At 41.3% G+C, this 27150-nt stretch overlaps 1 protein-coding gene across 5 annotated transcripts in view; it reads left to right on the top strand.

Annotated features, from left to right (window-relative positions):
* jmjd1cb (jumonji domain containing 1Cb) overlaps positions 1-25328 on the top strand; it is a 35360-nt gene extending 10032 nt beyond the window's left edge. The window contains exons 1-30 of one of the 5 annotated variants that reach the window (XM_055149980.1): positions 980-1124; positions 4594-4707; positions 8451-8556; positions 8636-8760; positions 8857-9003; positions 10368-10409; positions 10611-10842; positions 11482-11955; positions 12300-12609; positions 12852-13728; positions 13894-14091; positions 14617-14783; positions 15080-15230; positions 15496-17701; positions 17778-17979; positions 18217-18431; positions 18533-18685; positions 19261-19350; positions 19425-19552; positions 20097-20325; positions 20499-20713; positions 20848-21183; positions 21254-21422; positions 21692-21782; positions 21956-22086; positions 22166-22288; positions 23019-23158; positions 23235-23411; positions 23707-23838; positions 24442-25328. In XM_055149980.1, the coding sequence (XP_055005955.1) occupies positions 8550-8556; positions 8636-8760; positions 8857-9003; positions 10368-10409; positions 10611-10842; positions 11482-11955; positions 12300-12609; positions 12852-13728; positions 13894-14091; positions 14617-14783; positions 15080-15230; positions 15496-17701; positions 17778-17979; positions 18217-18431; positions 18533-18685; positions 19261-19350; positions 19425-19552; positions 20097-20325; positions 20499-20713; positions 20848-21183; positions 21254-21422; positions 21692-21782; positions 21956-22086; positions 22166-22288; positions 23019-23158; positions 23235-23411; positions 23707-23838; positions 24442-24534 (7560 nt within the window). In that variant the 5' untranslated portion in view covers positions 980-1124; positions 4594-4707; positions 8451-8549 and the 3' untranslated portion in view covers positions 24535-25328. Of the gene's footprint in view, positions 1-979; positions 1125-3171; positions 3303-4593; positions 4708-8450; positions 8557-8635; positions 8761-8856; positions 9004-10367; positions 10410-10610; positions 10843-11481; positions 11956-12299; positions 12610-12851; positions 13729-13893; positions 14092-14616; positions 14784-15079; positions 15231-15495; positions 17702-17777; positions 17980-18216; positions 18432-18532; positions 18686-19260; positions 19351-19424; positions 19553-20096; positions 20326-20498; positions 20714-20847; positions 21184-21253; positions 21423-21691; positions 21783-21955; positions 22087-22165; positions 22289-23018; positions 23159-23234; positions 23412-23706; positions 23839-24441 lie in introns of those variants that run through there. The other 4 variants (XM_055149981.1, XM_055149983.1, XM_055149982.1 and 1 more) reach the window with 4 other exon arrangements.
* The last annotated feature ends 1822 nt before the right edge of the window (positions 25329-27150 follow it).

The raw sequence follows: 27150 nt of genomic DNA, 5'->3' as shown, positions 1-27150 counted from the left end.
AGTATTAACATTACTACTTTAATGTGGAGCATGTTCACTTGTATACCACCACTCTTATTTCTGGGTAGGTCATTTCTTATTTGTGCTCCCCTGCCAACCTGTTCATACTACGTGTACCTGGCGCACTTTTTGACAGACTGGTACAATTTGTTGTTTTGAAAATTTGTTAAAACCGCCAACTGTACTGCTGCTAATATTAGACAACTATTTCTGTTATGCTTGTTACGTTATGAACTGTTTATTTACATGGCGCACCAAAAAATCTGTACTTCTCTTGAGGTGATTTTACTTCTTGGTTTTGTCACTGACTTTCCGGTTTGATTCCTTTACACAATTTGAGGAGCAAAGTTTTGAAATCATTTGCTGGCTCGAGCTAGGCATGTCTTGGGCCTGTTGAAGAGAGTATAAGGGATTGTCTAAAGGTGTTTGCTGTCATTTGTAACTGTTGTTATAATGATTCAAATGGTGGCGTGATTTGTTTGACACCAAAACCTAAAGGAGATACTACTCTAACACTTCTGTTGGAAATAACCTGGTAATTTTAGGTCATCTACCTCATTCTTTTGGCCAAATACGTTTCTGAACGTAGCCCTGATCAACTGCACCTACTCCAAACTAACCTACCGTATTTGCTTAGTCTGACTGTTGGTTAATCTGTCTGTTATTGACAAATGTCTGTTTCACTGTTGGATTTTCTAACTTTCTGTTGGTTAAATCAAAGATCTTGTTAAATCCTAAGAGGCAGCTGCTGTTGCGATTTTGGACTTTACAAAAACAAACTGAACTGAAGGGATTGCGGCTTTGCCCTGGCTGAGTGTTATTTCTACCTAAATACTACAGAGTAAGAAAACTAGAAACCGCTGTGTTCCTTTAAATGTTCACAGGCGCTTTTGCAGTGCTCCCTGGGTGTGTGGAGTGAGCATGCGAGCTTGCGTCACCCCCCTCCTCCTCCTCCTCCTCCTCGTCCTTCCCCCTCCCCCGCTCCTTCGTGCCTCAGCAGCAGTTAAAATGTCGGCCGTGGAATAGTGCCTCTCTTTGGCTCTCTGTCTTCTCCCCATCTATAGACTGCGCAGAGTGGATTTACGAAGTTGAGCCGCACCGTACCGGGCTATCCAGACTTTGAGGTATGGGAGGGGGGTTGTGCGATGGTCCGGGGCTGTAGCCATTAGCCCGTACTCGGATTCTGCAGTAATGGCTATGTCTTTTAGCTGAAACATGAGAAGAGTTGGAATGAGATGCTAGGTGTACTTGTGTCGTCTGGATTGGGTTAGCGTAGTGGTCTTGTGTGTTTTTGGGGCAAGTGTTTTTTAGAGCTGTGGTTGCTTTGGCGCATGAGGGGTGTGACATACGGGCAGAACCTACTCCCACACTGACAGCTTGGACTCATAGTGACATCACCTCTATCCATTCTCCACACACTGACAAGACTTTATATGGCAAATGATTAACACCATTACATGTCTGAGACACTACTGTTAGTTATCCGTTTCCCCTTTTGTTAATTTTATAGTAGTTTTCTTGCTACCATGGCTGTCTAATGAAACTAGGCTACACCACTGTCCTTTCTGTTTTAGTTCTATGAATATCAGGTGTGAAAAATCGAGAAGTCTGTTACTATAGAGTCCACAGGCAGCTGCAATGCTCTGAGGAATGTGTCTGCTTAACATTGTAGTGTTTTAGGTGTGTTTTATGGTGAGTTTTGTATTGATTAAACACATTGTAGTGTGTAGAGAACTGGATTCTTTAGTGAAAATATAATTGGTACAAATTAAACACATTATTAGAAAGCATGTTAAGGCAATTTAAAGAGTGAAGTACAATCACATTTGAATCTGAATCATGATTATGATTACTGCTCCAATCAAATACTTTACTGAATGATAAGGGTGCTCTTTCTACCCCACAAAAACTCTTATCTAGGGTAACATTTTAAAAGTAAATATATTACACAGAATGTACTCTTGTGAACTTTAAGCCATGTTAGAATGTTATTACCTCATCAAAAACACACCCAGAGTTGTGTTTTGTTTCATTTACACATTTGAGTAATCCTTTATTAGTCTGTCCACATCCCCAAAGATCAAAATGCTCTGTTCCACCTTGTGATGTCATGTACTGGTAGTTTTCACTTTAACAGCTACCTTTAACCTTTTGCTCAGTAGAGATTGGCAATTCCAGGGCTGAAATTATCTGAATGATTCTAGTGAACGTGTATGGACGTTAAAAGCACATTGGAGCATATATAGGCCGGGTTTGTGTGTTTAAACATGTGTGAATGAAAGAAAACACGAGTCCAGGTATGGTTTTGATGAGGAAAGGACATAACATGGATCGGAAAATAGAGTAATATGGACCCTTTTAAAGACAAAGGTCGGCATAACTTTTTCCGGTATATGAAATTGTGTAAAGTAATAGTGATTTCTATTATGGTCCAAATAATCATGTTTTTCTTTTTTATTATAGAATAGCCCCTTGGCATTAATACTAATATACAAAGAATTGAAGCATTGTCTTATTTTAATATACTGTCTTTCTGCTTAAAAATTGTAGTTGATTCCAATTAGAACTGTACTATTAATCATGTCTTAATAGAGATCAATTTCATTTCTAATTGTCATGGATATGTTTGTGCCTTTTTAATCCATAGGTCTACAGTCAGTCCTGTTAAATCATGTAGTTTGGAGCAGAGTTCAGATTTTCGAGGATGAAATCAGTGATCATTTGTGTTGTGATAATTAAACGTCTGTATTGGTTATCATCAGGAAATTAAAATTGAAAACCACTGCAATTTGAAAATTCTGATTGAACATTAGAAGAAAGATTATTTTGATTCATTTTCAGTCATATAAAATTTCCATAAAATTTTATGTTTTGCGCTAAAAATCATCCCAAAACATTGCAGATCTTATTTTTGATACTTTGATAATATACTTGATAGATAGCAGATGTTATTGTGTTGTTATTTGAGTAGCTGTGTCAAACCCAATTTCTCCCCTGGGAAACGGCTAAGTGCACATAAAGTCAGGCTTGAATGGAGTACTCCCCGACAGCAGCAGGAAGTGAGCGTACTTCCTGTTCAAGTGCACTTCCTCTTTGTGTGTCCATTTGACTTCTGCTAGTCTAAAAGAAGGGCCATTAGTGTCACATTGTACTATGGGTTAAAATGAGTGGAAACGTGTAGACTACAAATAGTCCCACTACACAAAGCCTTGGTGATGTTTGACTTTTTATATTATGTTTTTTTATTTTTAAAGTGAATTCCACCTTTTAATTTTTTTTTTTCTTGTTCAAAAGAGTGAGACGTAAGTCTGGTTTGTTTGTTGGTGTTTTTTTGAGGGGGTTACTTTCTGATTTGTGTCAATGTAAAAATGCTCTATCCATTTGAGATGTATTGCTTTGAAAAGAAATATCCAAAATAGAAATCCACTTTGAACCTCATTGTTTGCTAGGGATTGGGTCCACTAACCTGCTATATTAATATCATGGCTTAAATTCCTTTTAACTGTCAACAATCACGAATTTGGAGTTGAATAATGGCACTACTTTTGTTTATTTGTGCTAACAAAGAAGATGTTGAACTTTGTCCCAGTTTTTGTTTTATGTGGCTGGAATCAGTAATTACAAATTAACCATAAACCAGCTCAACAAATCCTCAATCTGATAATTCAGAAAGCAAATTCTTCCATATAATCCTGTCCTCCACCTGTCCTCCAGCTCCGTGTTAAACGATATGGATTCTTGAACATTGTAGTGTCATTTCCTCTCCCATTATTGGTTAAAATGAGAGGAAGTGTTGCTTATAATTAATAATCTAATTAATAAAAATTGTCGTGTAAGCCTACTATGTGTCTGGTCCCACAGCTGGCTGTCTGTTTACACCACATCTTCGTTTTGGCTTGATATGAACCAGAGGAAGGCAGGTACTAAAAAGTGATGTTAGCACCTAGTGGACAAGTGTGAAGCCGAGGAGAGCTGTGCCAAATAAAGCTGAGAGGAGCTGAGTAGGCACTATTGCAGTGAGTTCTTAAGCATTTGATGAATAAATAAGCAGTCACTTTGATATTGCATTTTCCTTCACTGTGGGTACTCAGCAAGCATTTTAACTGTTGAGTCACACACACAGAGCTAGGAGGGTTACCTGTACCCAAGGATACAATAAGAGTATGCAGTGGGGTAAGCTTATCAAAAACATTGAAACAAGCATACAAATTATACTAAAACCAATATTGGAACCAGTATCAGTATTGAAAACATAAAGTGTACAGAATTGAGCCCTTTTCTTGAAAATGGCCTTGAGCTATATTATAACTAGTATAAGACCACATGGGTCCTATTGGTATCAAAACAGGGTCATGACAACACTTAAATGGAGGGAGGATTGAACCACTGACCTTTGTATAAATGGGAGGATGTTCAGCTAACTGATCTATCACCTCTGTTGTTTTCTTTTAACAATATCAAAAAGAAGAAATGAATGAACTGACAAAAAGATGAGATGTAAATTATCCTGACTATTCAATCTATCAGTCTGTTTATTTGCCTGTGTATTATCAGAGGTCATGTGTGATGTTGAATCCTGTGTTTTTGTTGCAGTCCTTCAAACCTGTGGTGGGGAAGAGCCTCCTGTCGTCCGTCACTGCTGTGGAGTTCCTCTTGGACCGACAACTCGACTTCCTGCCAGAGCACACCACCCTACAGCCCTACCAGGTACCACACGCGCATGCACACGCACACGCACACTGAACGATAGCACCGTATATAGTATTTATCGTGACTGGCTTAGCCATAATAGTTTAGCTTAGTGTTTATTCATAATATTAAAATGAATGAAAAATTATTTTACCAAAACATTTTTTCAGCTGTCAGTAATTGTAGTAATTGTTGTAATTGTTGATATTTTCAGTTATTTTGGCCATGATAATCATGGCACAAAATACTCAATATTGTCCCATGCCTCAACACACGCTCTCCCAGGTCACACCCACACTGCACTCCTCACATACAAGCCCTACCCAGGCCTGTCACCAGAACATATTGTTCCTCAAGAAATCATATTACAACAGAGGATAATATTGAAGATCACTTAATGCCATTAACATAATTACCCAGTAAGCATGAAAATCCAAGTAAAGCCTCTAAATGAACCTTATTGTAAAGTTTTTTATAGTAATTTATGATTCATTGCATTTATTTAATTTATTATTTATTTAATTATTTACAATTAGTATTTATCAAATAGTTAAAAGTGTGTTTATTGTTCGCCGCTCTAATGTTAATGTACTACAAGTTATAGTATATTCTGTGCAGTACTATGTACTGTACAAACCAACTAGTACTCCACCCACGGCACCCCTACCAAATACAGAGATTATGAACAAAAATGAAGGGTTACTATATAGGGCATTTGCGTGTTCATTTCTACAATGTGGTCCATCTAAAGTACATGTAGAATGTCACTATTTAGAAATGTTTAAATCCCGTTCCCTGGGCTCCAGAATACACACTTACTTACAATACTTTAAGTGAATTGGGTCACCGGTGAATCTCCCCATTTTCAGATAGGTATGATTGACAGGTAGATTATCCACGCATGGTCTGTCCATATCAAAACAAAATGACTGCTTATGAGAAAAAAAAGCTTGAGCCAGAGCATGGTTTGACAGAGGTAGTGGTGACTTGACAGATATCCCTGTGTATACAAAATCATTGACAGGCAAAAAATCATGCACTGTATTATTTTTAAATAAGGTTGACCTGGTTGACACCTGCTTTATTAAGTTTCATGATTGAACACTACACTACAATTATTTGAACACACCCCATTTAAGTAAACCAAGTATCTAAAAGTATATCACAAATTAGCAACATGCATATTGTGATTAATGACTTTTTTATTTCATTACTTTGCCTACCTACTCATTAGTCATTTGCCCTGTAGAAATTATCCTTGTAAATTATTGCTTGTTAGTTGTGACTTCTCTGCTTTGATGCTGCACGGCTATCATTTTGAGCACTGCTATATTCTATTTTTGGTGCATCATATCCCCGAGCTATAGTCTAAGTCACTGCAGTCTGTGACTGTGCGGCAGAAGAGCTGTGTGCTTTCTCTTATGTTCCCATTAGATTAGTATTTACCTTGGCACTAGCATTTTGTTACGCTATCTGTCCTTTAATCTGGCAGTGACTGAACTTGAGCCTCTTTGTATACTGTGCAATGACAACAATCTATTCGTCAACACTTGCTTTGTGCAATACATTAAACTGTTACAACTGTTGTTGCCCCATATGGGCTCTTGTGTGAAGGCTCAGCTGATAAGGAAATAACCAGCGTGTTAGTTAGTCCATTAGTGATGGATAGTGATTCTCCCAACTAGAGCTGCAGTGGAGAGCAGGCCCATGCAGGGAGAGGAACAGTTCTTTTTAAATAGTACTTATTACTTTTTAGTTTTTAGCATTTGTCAGAGTATAAGAGATAGAGCTGATGTCTGGCTAAAATGAAGACATCAGATTCCAATATTTACAGCCATAACAATTTATTTTATTTTTTTTATACAATATTGTTTCTGTTAATTTTACAACATTATTATTATTATTATTACTGTTTCTGTATATTTTTATTATGATTGTGTTGACTTGATGCTGCCTATTTAGGTTCATTGCTCTTTAATCACTAGCTTTTGTTTTTAATGCACTCAGGACATGGAACAACACATGCATAAAGACTGAAGCAATGCCTGCTTGTATATCAGAATTATTGCTACAAATATGCCACACACATTAACATCAATAATTACAAATACAGCTACATATTCTTAGTGCCAGGGACTACAATTACCAAATCAGGACAGGAGCTCAACTGATAGGACCTGTGCATAGTGTTTGATACTGTACAAGGACGAGATTTTTGATGTGAAATCGTAGAGCGAGTTTGGGCACGTTTGTTGGCTCTTTAACTCAACTCGCAGACCATACAAATGTGTGCAGACAAATCCTCGCGGGCTGGGTTTGTTTACATGGATACAGAGTGTGTTCAGGAAGCCAAGGTTACTATTCTGTGATAAAACACTTTTGTAACTTGTGTCATTTACTGCATTGCACCAGAGTTCCTAGCTTGTACAGTTTAGGGCTGTTCTTTATCACATCAAAAGTACTTCCTATATTCACTACTGATATTCACAGTAGTGCAATGTAACTGTGTGAAGAAAAATGTCTCAGATGTGGTTACAAAGCAAACTTGGTAGGTGGTAGCCTACATGTTACTAAACAGTTGTATTAGGTACATAGGTATAATATGTAACTTTTCTGGTGTGTTGTGTCCATGAAGATGTTATTGCTTTGTTTTGATGTTTCACAGTATGTCATTAAACATATCAATCTTGACTGTTTTTACTGCTCACAAATACCTCAAAAACATGCCTTCTTATTGTGACTGAGGTCACCTTTCTGCAGATCTGACAAATCTGGAAAAGTTTAAGCCATAATGTGGAAAATTCAAGACAAAGGAATAACAACTCCATGGAAATAAGCAGGTGGATGACCTTTGAAAAATTCCATACTGCATCTTTAACTTGAGCAACATTGATTTCACCATTTCGTCTTGACCTGTTGTGCTGAGCCCCCCTTTACTTTGAGGCAGACACCCAAACACCCTCAGCTCACTGTACTACCCCCAGCACAAGAATAGCCTTCTAATATTAGCGAGTGAAATGGTAGTATGTGGATAAGAACAGCTGGCATGGTCTGTGCTTGATCAGAGCGCTGTAGTGGGACAGCTGACGAGTGAATTTAGTCTGTCTTCTTTGTTTTCCTATTTGTCCCCCTTGTGTGAGCTACAACTACTGGCTTTCAGTCGTAAAAACATGTGAAATGGTTGTTTCTTTTGTTTCATGTCAAAAAGAGGATTTAGCAGGCAAGTTAAGATGTTGTCCAAATACATATATAGCAAGATAATGACTGCATAATTGCTCCTATCATGACATTAGACAATGCTTTAATGTTGAACAAATGTAAATTCCCACAGAACCAGGATGTCATGAGGAGTTTATAATTATAGCACAGTGTTTGTTGTGATATGAACTTAATTGAGTTGAAATAGCAAAGTTTTAGATATTAAGGAGAAAGACATATTTTACATATTTAAATATTATTGTAACTGTGCAGTCTTGACGCAAAATTTCACACAGCCCTGAAAGAACAAATAGCATCACAGAAGATTAGAAAATTATAGTAAAAGCTTAATTATTTCTTATCAATGACACCACTGTTCTATTTGTTGACATTCACATGCATCCCTAATAAGAAGACATATCATATTATATTATGAGGACTAAATAATGTCTTTGCACACAGTCTCGTGTTTTTTCTTGTGGCTGATTGTAGTGTGGGAGTGATGCACAGGCACAGTGCAGAGTGCATTGTTCATAGTGTTGACTGAGTTGTGTGTGTTTCAGGATGAGGTGGACAGCCAGAGTCCAGTCCTAAGAGACCACCCACAGCTCTATGAAGAGGTCAAGAGCTGGCTGAAGGACCAGAAGGTTCAAGAGATTTTTATGCAAGGTAGGATTTTCTTTGAAAACCTGTCATGTAAAATGGTTTGTCTGAAAGAGAATCAGACTTATTTGCTTGTCTTTTTCAGGTCCATATTCTCTGAATGGCTACCGCGTACGAGTGTATAGACAGGATTCGGCCACCCAGTGGTTCACTGGCATCATTACACATCACGACCTGTTCAGTCGCAATATGGTCGTTATGAACGACCAGGTAAATACTTAAACTCTGCATAGTTACAGAACTTATCTTTTCTTTAGTGATTTGTTGGTATTTTTAAAAAAAATCTATATTTTCTGTGTTATCCAGGTGCTAGAGCCTCAGAACGTTGACCCGTCTATGCTCCAGATGACCTTTCTAGATGATGTTGTCCATTCGCTGCTGAAAGGAGAAAATATTGGTATCCAATCGAGAAGAAGGTCGCGCTCGAGCCAGAACAACAACAACTCTGCTCATGTAAGTCAATAGATCCTCTAAACTATGTTGAGCAGCCACAGAGATGTTTCCCCCATGTGACACTGAGAGCACTTGCTTTGGGGTTAGCTCTATGTCACAGACACATTCTAATGAACTGGCTCTTAATACTTTACACCTGGGGTCTCATTTATAAAATAATGTAAGATCAGTTATGTACATTTAACTTCCAGAAAGAGTACACACAGCTACTAATAAATACAGTATGCATCTTGTATCCGTCTTCACAACAAAATAAACACAAACTTGACTCCATGGATATTAACAAAGAGTTTATATTCTGAATCTTAGAACAAAATCATTTTAAAAGTAGGTCTTAGCGTGTCTGTCTGTGGTTGACTCTGCTTTCAGTTCTCACCACTAACCATAACGCAGAGCACAGACTCTGCTCTCTATGAAAGTGCTGCACAGCTTGTGTACTCCTCAGAAATTCAGGACTGAATTATGCTAGGCGTATACTGACTGCAAGGTGGGTCCAGTGGTCCTTTGAGTGGGTTACTTGCAGATTGCCTGTTGCACCAACTACGACATCAGTGGTGCATATTTGACCAAAGCAACGCGGTTTCACACAGGTTCATGCCATAACAAACTTTTTGGTTAACATCTGCAGGTGGTCATATTCCCTGCATAGATTTCACTTTCATGCCTAGTTTTGTTTGCAAACTTTATAAATGAGGCCCTTGTACCCCTGTTATGTACTCTGTGACCAGCAGAGGTCACTGTTATCTAAAACTTTCACAATCTGCTCTGTTCTTTCTTTCTTTCAGTATCTTTTATGATGAGTAATATAGTTATATTTTTGTGATGAGCACAGAGTCACTTGTATCTGGATCACTGACCTGACCCTCCTGTCAAATATATATATATATATATATATATATATATATATATATATATATATATATATATATATATATATATATATATATATATATATACACACACATACACGCATACATACATACATACATACATATACATTTAGCACACAGACTATTTAGCAGACTTATAAGTGAATATGTCAACAACAATTACAACTTAATACATATATATATATATATATATATATATATATATATATATATTATATATATAAAATATCATTTAAGATAATATAATCTTTACACATACATCCGATTAAACTGTAAAGATAAATATTAAACCATGCTAGATGTAGTGATGTGCTAAACAGGAGGCGAAGGATCAGTAGCTCATATGCAGTCCGTGATGTTTGGTCCCTGCACTCATTAACACAATCTTTCCTTGTCCCGTATTTTTTTCTGTTTATTTGATTTTGCTCTGTTTTTTTGTTTTGATTTTTCCTGGTAATTGTTGACACATTAAAGATGGCAGGAGGGAGACCCAGCGGGACCACTGGCACTACTCAGGTACCTACCTCAGAGCGAGCAGCGTACACTGACACAACACATACACAGCACACTCATAAGATATACCATAGACTCATTAGACTGTTACATTACTAGACATTACATTATCCTCTATAAGCTGACACAATAACTCTAATCTTTTTGCTCCTTTCAGAAATATCACTGAATATATTGTTGAATGTTTGCGCTATGTTCTTGCAGAGTCATTACACCAGAGCTCAGGCCAATAGCCCCCGGCCCATTATGACCTCATCAGGAAACACTAAAGGTTCCCAAGGCTCTGTAGGCTCCCTACAGCAGAGCCAGCAGCAGGCCAGCCACTCACCCAGCAGCGGCACACGGGACTCCAAAGAACCCCGCTCCGCCCGCTCGTCCAGGAGGAAAGGCTCTGACAGTAGTGTGCCAGAAGAGGACAAAGACACGCTGGCACGAGGTAGGAATGCCAACAGCACACCTGTGTCTTCAATTCATAAGGAGTAAAAAATTTCACAAAAAGAGGTGCACTGTAACCGTTTGTAGCAAAGCCAAATTATTTTTATATACAGTATATATCTCTGTATGTAATTAACATATGGGTGGGCAATATTGACCAAAAGACATATCTTGAATTTTTTTTTTGTTTTCTCAAAGACAATACTTAAACAATATTAAGGTAATCCATCAGAAATGTGCTAAAACATGTTAGTAAATATGAGATTATACTGCACAAATGCAAATGGGCTGTAAAATCAACCACAACAATCCAGTAGCCCTTATTAAATAAGGGCATTATGCCCTTATTTAGCAAGTTTATTTTTTTTCTCAATCAGCTTTTTACAGTAGTTTTAAAAGTTGTGTTACTTGCCAATTTTAAAGCAGACCTTCAGTTTTCTAGTGTGGAAATCCACAAACTTTTTTCTTTTTAATAAGTTGTTTTAGATTTAAAATGTGCAAATTGTATTATAATGATCCACGGGCATCACAGATTATAGCGATATAGCAGACACAAGAATATTAGGTGTTCTTTAATACACCCCACTCCTTCACATCAACCAATATTAAAACTGTACTTACCACATGTTTTCTCTTCCAGACTCAAAGTCAAAGGCCAAGCTGGCAATAAACAAACGCAGAAAAGGAGACGAGGATGAGAAAAAGGCGGGACCTAAGAGACTTAAGACTGAAATTACGTCGGACCTATCAGAAAGTAGTGACTCTGAGAACCCTCACAAAAGGACCGCCCACTCCTCCTGTTCCTCTTCGTCATCATCTTCTTCATCATCCTCCTCCTCTTCCTCCTCCTCATCTGAAACCAACTCTGAGAATGAGCTAAAGACTCGAAACAGTGATGTCAAAGTAAATGTTTCTAAAATGATGGATGATGAGAAACCACTTATCCAGGGATGCAAAAGTAACTCCTCGTCAATAATTGGTCGGCGCTCCCCATGGGCGGAGCTTCAGTCATCAGAAGACGGCAAAAAGGGAGTTCTTAAGGAAGCAAATAAGGTCATATCTAAAGAAGAGGAGGAGTTGGTGGCAGTAACACAGATCACCCAGTCTCCACAGGGTATGATTTAACTGTTATAAATCTACATCAGTAATATCAGGAATGTTTTTTCCCTGTTGAATGTTGTAAAATGTGCTTAGTATCCTGTAGAGGTGCTCTGATGCTATTATTGGGTGTGATCAGGTAACATTTACGGCAATGGTGGAGGGCTATTTATGATAATTGGCTCATGAACCGTTATTGGGTATCCCAGCAAATCTCTCTAGTAAGTAATGTACTTCTAATCTAGATTTAAGGCTATGGGTTTGAAGTAGAATTGCTGCTGTCCTCTGGTGGTTTATATACAATATGTGGTCAGGCTGCATGCATTGCTGTGTGCTACATGTTTGTGTCTGTTCCTGCAGGGCTGCCACAGGCCAGCCTCCACAGCAGCAGTGTGATTGATATCACAGACGACGCCCAGGCCACAGTGGATCAGGAGAGTTCTGAGGCTGTTTCTGCTCTCCTGGCCTCTCAAAAGGCAGAGTCCACGTCCCTGTCGCCATATTTGCCTCTAAACCCCTCGCCAGTTTGCTCGCCCCCGGTGCCCCCCTCGCCATCAGAGAGCCGCAGAGAGGCAGAGCCCGCCCCACAGTCCCACAGCATTCTAGGAGGTGCCATCGCAGTCCCTAAAAGCTCAAGCAAGACTGAGATGGCCCAATCTGAGGTGATCAGGTCAGTGCAATGGTTCAGATCTTAAGCATGGTGCAACTGAACGTAAGAGATCAGTTTGAATTGGTAATATTTAAATTTTTTTGGTTTCCATGTGAACTTGATGACAGCTTTAAGTGTCCAAATATGAAAGGTGTTGAATGTGTTACACATTTCTATTATAAGACTAAGTTCTGTCCTGGAAATCTGTACAAGACCAAGTTACTAAGTTCCACTTACTTACCCTGTGTGTTTTGTTTTTTCAGAGCGGTCACATCCATATCAGAAACTGTGGAGAAGCCAGTTCTTCCTCATTTAGTTCAGCCTATGCCCTACAGCCACATACATCCAGGCATCAGGAGTCCTCCTCCATCGGTGGAAGAGAGTCGGAAAAACCATCTCCAGCCAATCCACCCACACCAGAGCCTCAGCCCAGACAAGAAGAGCCCCAGTCCAAAACCTATACCCCCTGAAGCCCCCAAAGTCAAACCACAGCACCCCTCACATCCTCAGGGCCATCCCCAGAGCCACTCCCACCCTCACATGTACCCCCCAACAGCCCCAGAGCATCCCAAGGCCAAGCCCTCCCCAGGACTTTTGGATATCTCCAAACCTAAACCAAACACCTCTCCAGAGGTGTCTAAACATAAAATGCAGCGATACAATGACAATTCTCCTTCCCCTGTAGGTCGACTTTCCTCCAAAGTGGACTCAGGAGACACGCCCCGCTCCAGTTTTAAACCGGTTCAGTCTCGCTCAGAATCAGCTGGTCGTTGCACCCCCACCAGCACCAAGAGCCCTCTGATCATTGACAAGAATGAGACTTTCACTGTTTATAGGGACCCTGCACTTGTTCGTTCCGATGCCGACAGCACTCCCTCAGTTTCCACTAATCACGTAGCAGCATACCTGCACCCCCACCTCCATGCCCTCCCCTCACCACATTCACCCTGCCTTACGCCCACCCCGCACCTCCTGGCTCCCCCACACAGCTCAGGCCTACCTCACCCACACCTGTTACCTCCAGGGGTACTCCCAGCCATGGCGTCACCATCGGCCTCTCTCCTCGGAGGCCCTCCTCGGCTGGACTCTCCCGGTGCTCTGGGTCACCTTACCCTGACACACCAGCAGCAGTTCCTTCAGGTTTGACTGCATTTGTAATTTACTGTTAAGAAAACTATCACAATACATAGCGGCACATCATTCTTTTTTAAAGCTGCAGATTCTTGTAAATAAAATAAGATTAGCCTTGTGTGTGTGGACACGCACACAACAATGTTTTTAATATTAAACCTTCACTTTCTTCAGGGACAAGGCCCTCCTCCTCCCCCCCTCATGGCTCAGGCTCATGGTGGTGCAGCTGGGTTGGGTCTGTACCCAATCCTCTGGCAGTACCCCAATGGAACACCTACGTCTTACCCCCCTGGCCTCAACCTGACCCCCACAGCCAAGTGGGTCCACCATGATAACCCTGTCCCAGTGAGCTCGGAGGCTGCTCTCAGAAGGGTATGTTTTACACCTGAATGAGCTTAAATGTATTTGATACTAATGCACTGTGCTAATGTGTCCTTATTACTACTGCCTGGTATTTTAACTGTACTTTTATCTCTGTTCTTTGCTATAAGTACATTTCTATAATTAAAGTCTTAAAATAAAAGCATTTCAACAAATTGAAACATAAGTTTTAGGATAATAGCGAGGTGCTTACTCCTCGTGTGATCTGCTTTACAGTCTTTTCTAGAAAGCAGTTTGCTGAAATATTTGGCCAGAGTCCATGCACACTGTTGAAATGTGCATCTATTGCACAATGTTAGACCATTTTAATGCTGTGTCGAGACAGGTTGCTTGTACTGGACATAACTTATAAGAAGAGACTTCTATGCACTTGACTGTGTGACATTTACACAAGTCTCAGTACTATTAAGAGTACTAATAGGGCTGGAGATGATTGATCCAGGGGACCGTTTAGATGTATAACTGGTGCTGATGATAGATTTCAGTTCCATCCCTAACAAGTTTATTCCTCTGCAGAACACTGCCAGTCCATGGCTGCACCAGGCAGGAGCCAGCGCAGATGCTTTGGGTTTGCTGAGTCATGTCCCAGTCCGACCAGCCAGCGCAGATGCTCACCGCCCAATCAAGATCATGTCACATACCAGCCCACCCCTGTCCAAAACCTGTGTGGACATCCATAAAGAGTAAGTACTAAAAGCCACAGATTAACAGCAAGACTTCACATTGATAAATGCTTTTCACATGGCTGAGTTTCTTATTTTTACTCCTAGTCTCAGACTGTGTTATTTTGGCATGGCATAATAAAATACTTGTGTACTATGTTTATTTCTGCTTTGATTTAAAGAGAAGCTCTAAATACAAATAAAAATTTAGACTTTTATTCCACTTGAAACCAGCCTCAGTGTTTCGGAGTTTATATCTGAGTTGAGTAAAAACTAAATATTTGGATTTTATATAAAGCTGCCTGACTTTTGTTCAGTGATTCTGACAAGAAGAGCTTCATGGAGCCCATCAGGACAATGACCCTGGCCCAGTTAAAACAGGAGCAGAGCGACAGAAGCCGGACCCCCACAGGCAAAGACCACCTCCACCGCTTTTACCCCGACCACAGCAAAGGCCGGCTCAGTCAGGTATGCTGCTGCTTTCACATCAATAGGCAAATACAGTTCAACTGACATTATCATTACATATGTCATTAAGTATTATAGCGACCCAGTGTAAAATTGCAGTATCTATATTTGAGCAATAATAATTATTATTTATTATTTATGTATTTATTTGGGGCAAATAAGAAATTTACATTCTTTTACAATGGAAATAATAATAATAATAATAATAATAATATCACTATCAGCAGAAAGAAATGATAGCACAATGTATGACCTGTTTTTGCAGGAGATTATTCACGTGACAGACCGGGCCATTAAATATAAGGAGGAGAATCGTCAGATCCTGAAGGAGAGCATTGAAGTGGCACCTTTCACAGCAAAGATCCAGCGATCCAGTGAGCAAAGTCTGGACCGGGACAGAGACCACACTCGTGAACCTGCCTTTTCTCCCCGGATCCCAACCCTGGCCTCCCCCAGTCACAAATCTGCCCATGCACACCCCCATGTCATCCAAGAGAAAAGCAACTACTTTACTACTCTGTCCAACAGTGTAGTAAACGAGCCCCCAAGACTTTATCCATCTAAGGACAGTGCGTTCTATGACAAAGTGTGTGTGGGAGCATCAGGGGTGGTGGCAAGTGTTGGTGCAGCTGTTCCCAGCCAGGGAGTGCTGTCTCTGGGAGGCTACAGCTCTAAAGGTTCTCTGTCCAAGCCGCCCCCTCTCATTAAGCACCAGCCCGAAGGAGGAGAGGGCCTGGCTGGTAAGATCACAGAGCAGCTGACCCAGCAGGTGGCGCTAGTGCAGCCTCATCACTTGCTTCACACAGGGTTAGACAGGATAGAGCGCCACAGCCCTGTCATCTCTCCACTGTCCTCCTCCTCAGCCTCGGGCGCACAGCAGATCAGAGCTATGCCCTCTCTGCACCGAGCTCCCGTCTTCCACCCCCCCACCCAGCACTCTTTAGAACGAAAAGAACCTGAAAGAGAGCGAGTGGTTTATGGTGGACGTCTCTCTCCTCCCACTCTGACCCCCATTCAGCCCGTAAGTTTACCATCAGGGGGTAGCAAGAGCTCCGTGGAGCAGCAGAAACCCCCCACCCTGCTGCCTGAACTCAGGGACCTTAAAGCTCACGGAGCAGTCACTCACAACACGTCCATGGGCCCTACCAGCAGAGCAGAGGTGAGCCCAGTGGATGCATGGAGGAGCAGAGACATTATTCAGGAAAAAGGAGGAGTGAGGTGTAAGCCTCAGGCTGCAACAGCATCTGTCATTGTGCGCTCCTCAACATCTGTCAAATATGACAGTTCTTTTGGTGCTAACAAATCTGGTGCTCTAATCCCAAAGGAGTCCCCCCAGGGAAGATTTTACCCAGCAAAGCCCCAAGGAGAAAGCCTGAGGCCGGGTGATGGTGCTAAAGACACTGGGCTCAGCCTGGTCATTCAGTCAAACTCAATCTTGTGTGACTCGGGGGTCCAGTATAAAAAACTGAACGAGAGTGTTGGGGTTAAAAGCACCTCCTCTGTTTGTAGGACTGCTGTGTCAGCTGCCCAGGACTCTGAATATTGTCACTCCCCAAGAGGCGGTGGCATTGGCACAGGACCGGCTCACCTTGGAGAGAACCATGAGCGGCTGTCTACCTCCTCTCCTGGAGGCACTACTGCAGGCTCTCCTCAGGTCAGCCCCTGTGGCTCTGTGTCAGGTGGTAGTCAGCTATACTCCTCCTCCTTTGTCCACCTAAAAAAGCACAAAGCTGCCTGGGCCGCAGCGCAATCACGGACCTCTGTCCCTTGCTCTGATGTGGTAGAGAAAATATCCACTCAACCCTCGCCCCCACCGGCTCGTATGAGCCAACCCTCACCTTCTTTTGACAGTAGCAGCAACAGCTCAGCGAGTGGTTCCACAACACCCAACAAATCCAGCCCTGTTCCTAATGGTCAGCCGTCTACTTCAGCCACATGTTCTCTACAATCAAATAACTACCACAAGCTGAAGAAAGCCTGGCTAACACGGCACTCAGAGGAGGACAGGAGCACCAGCAGTCCTTCTGGCCCCCCTGTGGTCAAACCCGAGAAGACAGCCCACACTATCACCTGCAGCACAGCCACATCCAACAGCACTACAGCCATGTCCGACATGATCAAACCATGCACCGTCAACCTCAGTGCCTCCACCTCCAGTGAGGTGGACGTCAGTAAGGACAGTGGCAGCAGGGCTCAGTCTGAGGACAAGTCAGAGGACAGGAGAACTCCGTCCTCCAGGCGAGGACCTAAAAGGCCTTATGAGTCCGGCTCTGAAAGTGGAGCTGACGATTCAGACACGAGTGAGAGCAAGATCGAGGGTCGTGCCAAACGCCAGCCCAAGCCCACCTACAAAAAGAAACAGAACGACATGGCCAAGAGAAGAGGGGACGACAAGGAGGACGATGACCTGAAACCCAATGGCATTTTCCGTTCTGCACGTGAGAAGACTAAACTAAAACTGGCCAGCAGCAGTAAGGCTTTTCATTACCATACATCATGCTGTTTTGCATTTTCATGGTTTTAACTGTTAAGCCTGTGCTTTCTTAGATGGGATTCCTCGCTCCGTGTTGAAGGACTGGAGAAAGGTGAAAAAGCTAAAGCAGACCGGAGAGTCTTTCCTTCAAGACGACTCGTGCGCTGAGATTGGGCCTAACCTCCAGAAATGTCGAGAGTGCAGGGTCATCCGCTCCAAGAAAGGAGAGGAGCCAGCACACTCGCCAGTCTTCTGCCGATTCTACTATTTCAGAAGGTAAGTAGACAATGGCCATTACGACTTATCAGCTAATATAGTGCAGATGAATTCCCAATAGGATGGAGAAATGCTCACCTGTGAACAAGTCGAATATATTGACAGTTTTTAAATTCTTATGAAATATTATATTTGAAATATTGTATTTATATTACATATTATATTATATTATACCATATCATATTATATCATATTACTGCATTTGTTGTATGAATTAATGTATCTGTCTTGTCCCAGGCTTACCTACACTAAAAATGGAGTGATTCGGGTGGATGGCTTCTCTTCTCCAGATCAGTTTGATGATGAAGCTCTCTCTCTGTGGGCCCCAAAGCCTGCAGAAGACAGTCACCTGAACCAAAACATTGCCAAGTACATTCTCAGCTTCATAGGGGACAAGTTTTGCCAAATGGTTTCCATTGAGAACACTGCAGCATCTTGGATCAAGAAAGATGGTGAGTTTTCAATGCTATGAGAAGTTTGAATATACTATAATTTATACAGAAGTTGAAGATATTTGAAGATTTATATTTTGCTCTTTGTTTTTCTGTTGTAGCCAAGTTGGCATGGAAGCGTGCAGTTAGAGGAGTGAGGGAGATGTGTGATGCCTGTGAAGCTACTCTCTTCAACATCCACTGGGTGTGTCAGAAGTGTGGCTTTGTGGTCTGCCTGGACTGTTTCAAGGCCAAAGAGAAGAAGAGCTCCAAAGGTGAAGGGTCTTTATTTTATTTGTGTATTTGAGCATGAGTTGACACTCTTCGCACTGAGTTCGCATCAGAATCAAAACTAAAAACTAAATTTTAAGGTGCATTGTGTAACTTTCCGGGTGGAGAGTCTGCCACCATGGAGATGTTGTTGCTTTGCCTGAAAATTTTCAGTGTGATATTTAACTTATCTAGTTCCATGAAGACAAGCACCAAGCCAATTTACAGGTTTGATTTGTATAGAGGTGGGCCCACTTACAGTACGATACATATTTTTCAAGGTATTGTTTTAATGTAAAAACACCTATAATTAACAAATTAAATTAAACTAAATAATAAACAGGTTGTACTGTGGTAGATTCTAAGGAAACTAATTTCCCTAGTATATCTCCATGGACACAACCATGTGCTTGACTCATACCAGAACAGTTACATTGTGCACCTTCTAAAAACAGTTCAAAATCACAATGCTCAAAGGGGTAGGAAGAACGAATAGTGTCCTGTCCCTCCTACAGTTTTATGTTCTGCCCATTTTGCTAATATTTCCATGTGCGTCTTGTGTGTTTTTTTTCTTGTCCAGACAAAGAACTGTATGGCTGGCTGAAGTGTGTGAAAGGCCAACCCCATGACCACAAACACCTGATGCCCACTCAGATCATCCCGGGCACAGGTATATCCTCTCTGCACTTTTACAAATCACCTGTGTTTGTGTGCATATTAACAGGTTCCTTCTGCTTGTTTCAGTGCTGACGGATCTAGTGACGTCTATGCATGCTGTGAGAGAGAAGCTGAACATCAAAGCTCACTGTCCCTGTGCAGCCAACAAACAGAATCTCCTCAGCAAGCTCCCCAATACAAACGGAGTGTCCCAGGTAAAGTATGGGTCCCTCTGTGTGAGCCGAGTGCACCCAGTTCAGTGGTGGTTTTAAGATTCTATTATGGAGGTCATAATCCCAGATGGAGGCAGTTTTTTTCTATTGTTTAACATTATATTTTGCCATGACATATTCATTCATATTTCATTACTGAATGACTAGATCCAAGAAGTTACAAATATATTTTTTAAACAATATTCTTTTTACCTGCCCCTATGTTTATTATATTGATATTAGGGTTGTCAAAAGTTTAAATAATAAGATGCTAAATCAATACTAAAACTAATTATTGAAACTACAAAATCATATTAATAGGACAAATTTGAGCTTTCCAGTTTTAGCGCTTTTGAGCTTTATCTTAGCACAAGATCTTATATTCGTTCTGATAAAGGAAGTGTTATTATCTTTTTATATTAATTGTAGTATCGTAATCAGTATTGAGTGAATTGCGTTTGAAATTTTAGTATTGTGACAACATTAATTAGTATGGTATGTTGTGATGTGTCATCTGATGCCCTGCAAACTCCACTATGTGTTGTAGGTTCTGCAAAACGTCCTCAACCACAGTAACAAGCTGTCTGTGGTCAAAGCTGAGTCCACTGGACTACAGCAGAAATCGGACCAGACCGGGAACAAAGCAGAGACCAACGGAGGCGGGAGCAGTCCAGCCAGCGACGCAGGCAGTGGTCTGGCTACACCCCCAGAGTCCCAGTCTCCTCTGCACTTTCTGGCCAATCTGGCTGAACAGAAGTCCAAAGAGGAGAAGAAAGGTCAGACACCATATGATCAAAGACCATTAGATGTTATACTACATGTATATCGCTAACCCCTGTCAGTGACTCTCGTCTGCACTAGTGCCTTTTAATAGTGTCATGGTGTGTATGAGATTATATAGTAGTAGTATGTAGTAATCTGTATTCCTTTGTCATGCTATGACCAACAGAAAATAAGGAGTCATTGTTGGGTAAATCTGTGAAAGAGGAGAAGGAGGGGGACCTGGAGCTCCTGCAGCACTGTAAGGGCAACTCTCTAGTGGCCAACAGCACAGAGCAGGGTTCCACTCTGAGGGACCTCCTCACCACCACTGCAGGGAAACTCAAGTTGGGATCGACCGATGCTGGGATCGCCTTTGCACCAGTCTACTCTACAGCCTCACAAGTAATAATAGAGCATTCTGTTCATAATGGACTTTACATATATGACCATACAACATTAATATAACACCATACTTACTCAACACCAGCCACACAGTTGCAGCTTAGCCTCAGCTAATCTTTTATCTCCTATTGCAGACTGGGAAAGGTGGAAGAACGATGCCCAATATCCTCGATGATATCATTGCTTCAGTAGTGGAGAATAAAATTCCCGCCAGTCGTCAGAATCTCACATCGAAGCTGTCCCTAAAACAAGATTCTGTTATAATGAACAACAACAGCAGCCCCAACCCTGGAGCTCAAGACGACACCAAAACCGAAAAGAAGAAACCGGTGGCACCAACAGATGAATCCACCAACCAGTATCCAGACATTCCCCACAGCTGGTTAAACAACAAGCGGCTACTGTGGCTCAAAGACCACCGCAACCAGAACAACTGGAAGCTGTTCAGAGAGAGCTGGAGGCAGGGGCAGGTAGGTGACCCCAGGGTGAGGGGCACTAGGGCTCTGAGAGGAGGGGTGCTCATGTCTGCTTCTCTTTCAGCCTGTGTTGGTGTCTGGGATCCACAAGCGTCTCAACGCCAGCATGTGGAAGGCAGATTCTTTCAACCAGGAGTTTGCCGACCACCAGGGAGATCTCCTCAACTGCAAGGACCAGGTGGTGTCCAACTCTGGAATTAAGGAGTTCTGGGATGGTTTTGAAGACATCACAAGTGAGTTTCTTAGTGTGTCTCAAAAAACAGAAGGCAGGTTAAAACTGTAATGAAGAAATAAAGCCACAGATTAGACTATAGAAACTAAGCACACAACATATAGAGATGTTCAGCAAAAGGTTTCCATATTTTCATTGTAAAAAACATATTTGCTCTTTTTAAGCTGTAGATTTAAATACTGTATATCAGCAAACCTACCTTGAAAACTGAATCAACTATACTGGGTTGGTTATTACCTTGTTGTAACAGAATTAATTTTGTGTGTTCAGAGCGGCCCAAGTCCAAAGATGGAGACCCGATGGTGTACAGGCTGAAGGACTGGCCTTCAGGAGAAGAGTTCATGGCTCTCATGCCTTCCAGGTACGAATAGACTATGTAGTCAGACCTGGAATTACAGCTATAATTCAAGATGCTAATAAATGATCATAAAAAAGCAATAAGACCTGGTGAAGAACAGGCCAATGATTATATTCTAATGTTTTCTTAAAGTAATTGTGGATGGTTGAGTTGTTTATTGAGTTTCTATTTTTCAGATATGATGACCTGATGAAGAACCTGCCTTTGCCCGAGTACTCTGACCCAGAGGGCAGCCTAAACCTCGCCTCTCATCTCCCGACGTTCTTTGTCCGGCCGGATTTAGGTCCCAGACTTTGCTGTGCATATGGTAGGCATAATCTGAGCTCATCTAAACATAAACATTCTCTGCTTTTGAATGCTCACTTCTCCGTCTTTGGCTTGTGCAGGTGTAGCTGCATCACAAGACCAGGACTTTGGCACAGCTAACCTGCATGTGGAGGTCTCAGATGTGGTCTCGGTCCTGGTTTATGTGGGAGTAGCCAAAGGCAATGGAGTTTTGTCCAAAACAGGTAGGACAAAGATGAGTTTGTTATTCTGTACTGAATATAATAATCTGTTGTTTCCAGTATGTATAGCTCAGGAAAAGTTGGGACAAGTCCTGCTCAAAATAAAGATCAACTAACAACATCAACTAACATGTTAAGCCAGCAAACAGGTCTGTTCAGAAAGAACAAAAATGTGGCTGTTTGCTGCAGGTGTTCCAATCAGTAGGAGCAAGTAGGGGGTGCTCTTGGAAAAAAGGATCAAAACTCAAACATAACGGATTCCAGGCACTCCAAAACAGTAGAAAAAGTTAACACATCGCACAAGGAAAAAGAGCCTTTATCTGAATGGCCAAAGCCAACATGTTTCGACCTAGCCCTGATGAAGACCAGTTAAGGTCGAAACATGTTGGCTTTGGCCATTCAAATAAAGGCCTTTTAACTGTATTTTTCCTCGTGCGATGTGTTAACTTTTTCTACTGTTTTGGAGTGCCTGGAGTCCGTTGTGTTTGAACAGTTCTGTTCATTCAAGTGAGAATTATAATTTAATAGAAATGTAATAGTAGTTCAAATCTTGATTCAGGCTAATTCTGATCTCTCAGAATTCTCTCAGTAGTTCAAGTTTAATGTAAAATGTAATGTAAAATCGTTTTCAGAAAAGTATTAATTGACACTATGGAAAGTTGTTTTAACATTTCTCTTACTCATATATTTAATCTGCCACAAGTTCAGCTCATAATGGTATTTTCTGGTGCAGGAGTGTTGAAGCGGCTGGAGGAGGAGGACCTGGATGAGGGGGTACGCCGGAGACTGAAGGACTCCTCCGAAACACCAGGGGCACTGTGGCATATCTACCTCAACAGAGATCTTGACAAAGTGAGAGAGTTCCTTCATAAGGTCGGTATCTGAACTTGGTTTTAGACCTTCTCGCTTTAGAGATACTGTCCCACTTACCTGTGTCTGCCCCCCTCAGCTGTGTAAAGAGCAGGGACTGGACATCTCTCAGGACCAGGACCCCCTTCGAGAACACGGCTGGTACCTGAGCCGTAAACAGCGCCAGCGCCTCCTGGATCAGCACGGGGTCCAGTCCTGGACTGTGGTGCAGTTTCTAGGAGACTCTGTGATCATCCCAGCAGGAGCCATGCTCCAGGTACAGAAACACCTGTAGGACAAGAGGCCTGGGGAGGGGTCTAAATATTTGTAACCTCCACCTGGGGTCTGATAATGAGCCTTTCTGCACAAACGTCTTAAATGAAGACACAGCAGAACACGCAAAACCACTAATCCCCTTTATTGCAACAATTCCATCATCGCCACAATCTGCCTGTCAGTGACTAAGATTTAAACATTTTTTTAGCACTGATTTGCCAGATTAGTGTACAGCTATTTAGTGAAAGCTGTAACTGCTTGGTCCCTGTGCTGACTTCACTTTTTGCCACCCTCAGGTGCAGAACCTCCACAGCTGTATTCAGGTCATCAATGACTTTGTGTCTCCGGAGCATGTGGCCAACTCGTTTCAGCTCACCCAGGAGCTGCGGCCCACCAAAGAAGAGGTCAACTACGAAGATAAGCTGCAGGTACGAGTCTTGTATCCAGCATATTCTCAAGTAGCACTGGTCTGTACTCAAAAGAGTCATTTAATTGAGAGTTTACACAAATGATGCTAAAACCAAAGGTTAGATGAAGACCTTTTAAACAGATAGCTGAAATATGAGCTAAACTAATGCAAGAATCACATTCATTTCTGAACATGTTTGTAAACGTTTTCAAGGTCCTATATTACTCAAAATTGATAATTGTGAGCTTTTAGTCATGTTAGAACATTGTTACCACATCAAAAACATATCAGGAGTTGTGTTTTGTTTCATTCACCCATATTTGACTAATCCTAGTATATTAGTTTGTCTCCAAAGCTCAAAAATGCTCTGTTCCACCTTGTGGCGGTAGTTTTCAAGTTAGCAGCTACTTTTTTATCCATTCTTCTGTAGAGATTAGCAGTTCCTGGGCTAAAATTATCCAAATGGTTCTAGTGAAGCGTAATATGACATAATTACTTAAACCTATGGTTATAATTTAACTGTTTAGATTTTTGCCATTACACTGCCATTTTAATATTATACCCTTAATTGTGCATTGTCATTATTGTTGGATGGATATCTAATGGAGTCTCCTCTGACCAGGTGAAGAACATTCTGTACCACTGTGTGAAGGAGGCCGTGAGCTCCCTGAGGAGAAACAGCACTGAAATAGATGAGAAAGAAAAGAACACATAACCCCCTGGTACCATGGCACCCCTGCCGTACCTCCCTGTGCCTCCTCAGAGCTTTAGTGACACCAGTGGCAGGTTGCAGCACCCCCTCATGCGGGACAGACTCGCAGCATCACCAGCAGAAGCTCCCCCCCCCCCCCCCCCCCCCTCGTCCCCATGGCAACGCGAGGCGAGGACCAATGCAATGTGTTTTCTTCTGTACTTTGTTTGTGTCCATTTCTGTTGCTAATCGTTCACTCATGGTGACTCATTTCCTCTGTGAAGATGTATTTATTTCATAGTTTTATGAAAAGTTTTTAGAGAAAATCCTTCATGTAAATGTGACTTGTACAGTTTTTGAAATTGTAGTAGTTTGAGTTAAACGGCTCTACTGTGACAGAGGACACACTCGCACACACGCACACCAGCTAATGCCTGTAATTTTGGGAAACAATGCTCTATGTCCTCCCGCCATAACAAAGAACTGCCAAACTGTACAGACTGTAAGTATGATGTACAGAAAAAAGGCCTATTCACTTCAGCATTTGATGAAACGCAACAGTATTTACAGAAAAGATGTAATTTATTTAAGAAAATAATTGTCTGTTTATGTTTTGTTAAGATTTACTATGGTGAACTTTTGAAGTTAAAAGATAATTGAAACTATATGTAAATATATATACATATATACATTCACTGAGGTATTTTTTTAAAACATGGCTTGCTTCAATTTAAAATTTTAAAGTGCAAGTGTTACATGCTTTGTACATTGAAGTTCAAAAGGGTTTTACATTTTCCATTAAAATGGATTTATCAAAAGCTTCTGTGTTTTCGTGTTTAAATCACCTCAATACATGTTTCTGAGTTACAATTAGTGTACAGTTGCAAAATGTTCACCTACCCTTGGATTCTATATGGGTTCTCTCCCATGTAGAATTGTAAAATACAAATACAAAAAAAAATTGGATATACTAATTGAGCAAGTATCATTTCTGAAAGATGATTCCCTAAGTAAAACAAACAAAAAAATCCTTAATTGTTTTAGCTCTTTTGACCTTTATTTGAACTAGTAAAAGACGTCATGGTTATAATAAAACATTGTTTTATGTTGCAAATTGCGTTCTATTGTCTTAAAATAAGTATTGTTTTTACTTTTATTGAACCTTTTCCCTCCACTCACAATCGCAACCATGCTCCTGGCCAGCAGAGGGAGCCACACATCCATCAGACACGCGCACAGCGTGGAGACTGTCCACGCGTTTAATCTCTGAGGTAAATCAAATTTCTCGAAACTTATTTCCTCAAAACCTCCATGAGACTTTAGCGCTGCTGGATGTGAGGCAAACTCTGAGAAACAAGTTAAAGTTTAGTTTAGGCCTTCACGTTCAACAGTCAAGTGAGCAACACAAAAACGTGAATACAAGAAGAAAATCTGTTCAAATGCTGCGTAATTTAGCAAAGTCAGAACAAGATAAATGAGATTTAAATGGCGGCAAGGAGCAGTAGTAGTGGGGGTCAGCTCTATTATGTAAGTGCGTGAGTGGCGGGTTATGCGGAGTACAGCCAGACAGGAGTTCACCCCGAGTTCACGCACTGCACGCAAAGGTCACGCAGAGGTCACGAGAGGAGCATCCGCACGAAGAACGCCGTGTTGGGGAGAGGTGTGTACTAATGAATCACAATTACATTTATTGAGTCATTTACTTTTTTCCTTTCTTGTACTACTAGACAGTTTATTATGGTCTATTCATTTCAAATATCATGTTTTATGAATGTATAGTCTATGGAACACAGATATTTACACAATCGTACTGTGTGATTGCATCAATATTAAAACATACAAGCGATGCAGTAAGCATAGTAGTTTTAGTAGACTATACTTTCACCAAATGGCCTACCTCCTCAAGTTATTTTAATATTTTGATTACACCTTTTTACTAGAGTGATAGGTCAGTGACAGTCCTCTCCTTAGAGACACTTTCTGCCTCACCTTTGGTAAATGGGTATTGCCCTGGGGTTTAGGTCACAGGGCAGCTCTAATAACTTGTAGAGGGTCTCACACTCTTCACCATATTTTACTACTATTCTATGAACCCAAAATGTAAAAGAAAACCTTATTTTCTCAGACCATAGCCCAGTGTGTAGACCCCACTGAATGTTACCTCTATAAATTAATTAAGAAAATATAAGAATGACCTAATGCAGTGCATTATTTGGGAGATTGTTTTTACTGTAACTCTAAAAGACCCAAACTCAAAGTTAATGTGGCTTATTCTTCTCATCCTGTTGATTGTGAGGAGTGTGAAACACATTGGCCTGAGGGTCGCAGTGGAGTTCAACAGCAGCGTCCCAAGCAGAGGGCGGTGCCCCCTGCTGGGACTTCACCATCTGAGCTCAGGTCAGGCCTCTCTGCTCTTTACCATTTGGCTGACTCAGAGTTGCCCTTCAATAAAAATGGACTCCAAGTGTTCTTCTCTCACCTCTGGATTATCTGCCCCTTCACCAGGGATGGTGTCGCTTTAGCCTAGAGCGGAACTCATTTGGAAAAATATTTCTTTGACATTTTCTGATAAGCAAATGGCAAGCAAAACATTGCAGAGATTCAATGTGAGAAGAATGAGTGAATATAATGTGAACTGTA

Source organism: Boleophthalmus pectinirostris, unplaced genomic scaffold (assembly GCF_026225935.1).
Source record: "Boleophthalmus pectinirostris isolate CB_2022bp ecotype Guang Dong unplaced genomic scaffold, ASM2622593v1 HiC_scaffold_14, whole genome shotgun sequence".
NCBI lineage: Eukaryota > Metazoa > Chordata > Actinopteri > Gobiiformes > Gobiidae > Boleophthalmus > Boleophthalmus pectinirostris.
This window is presented reverse-complemented; position numbering and strand designations above follow the sequence as displayed.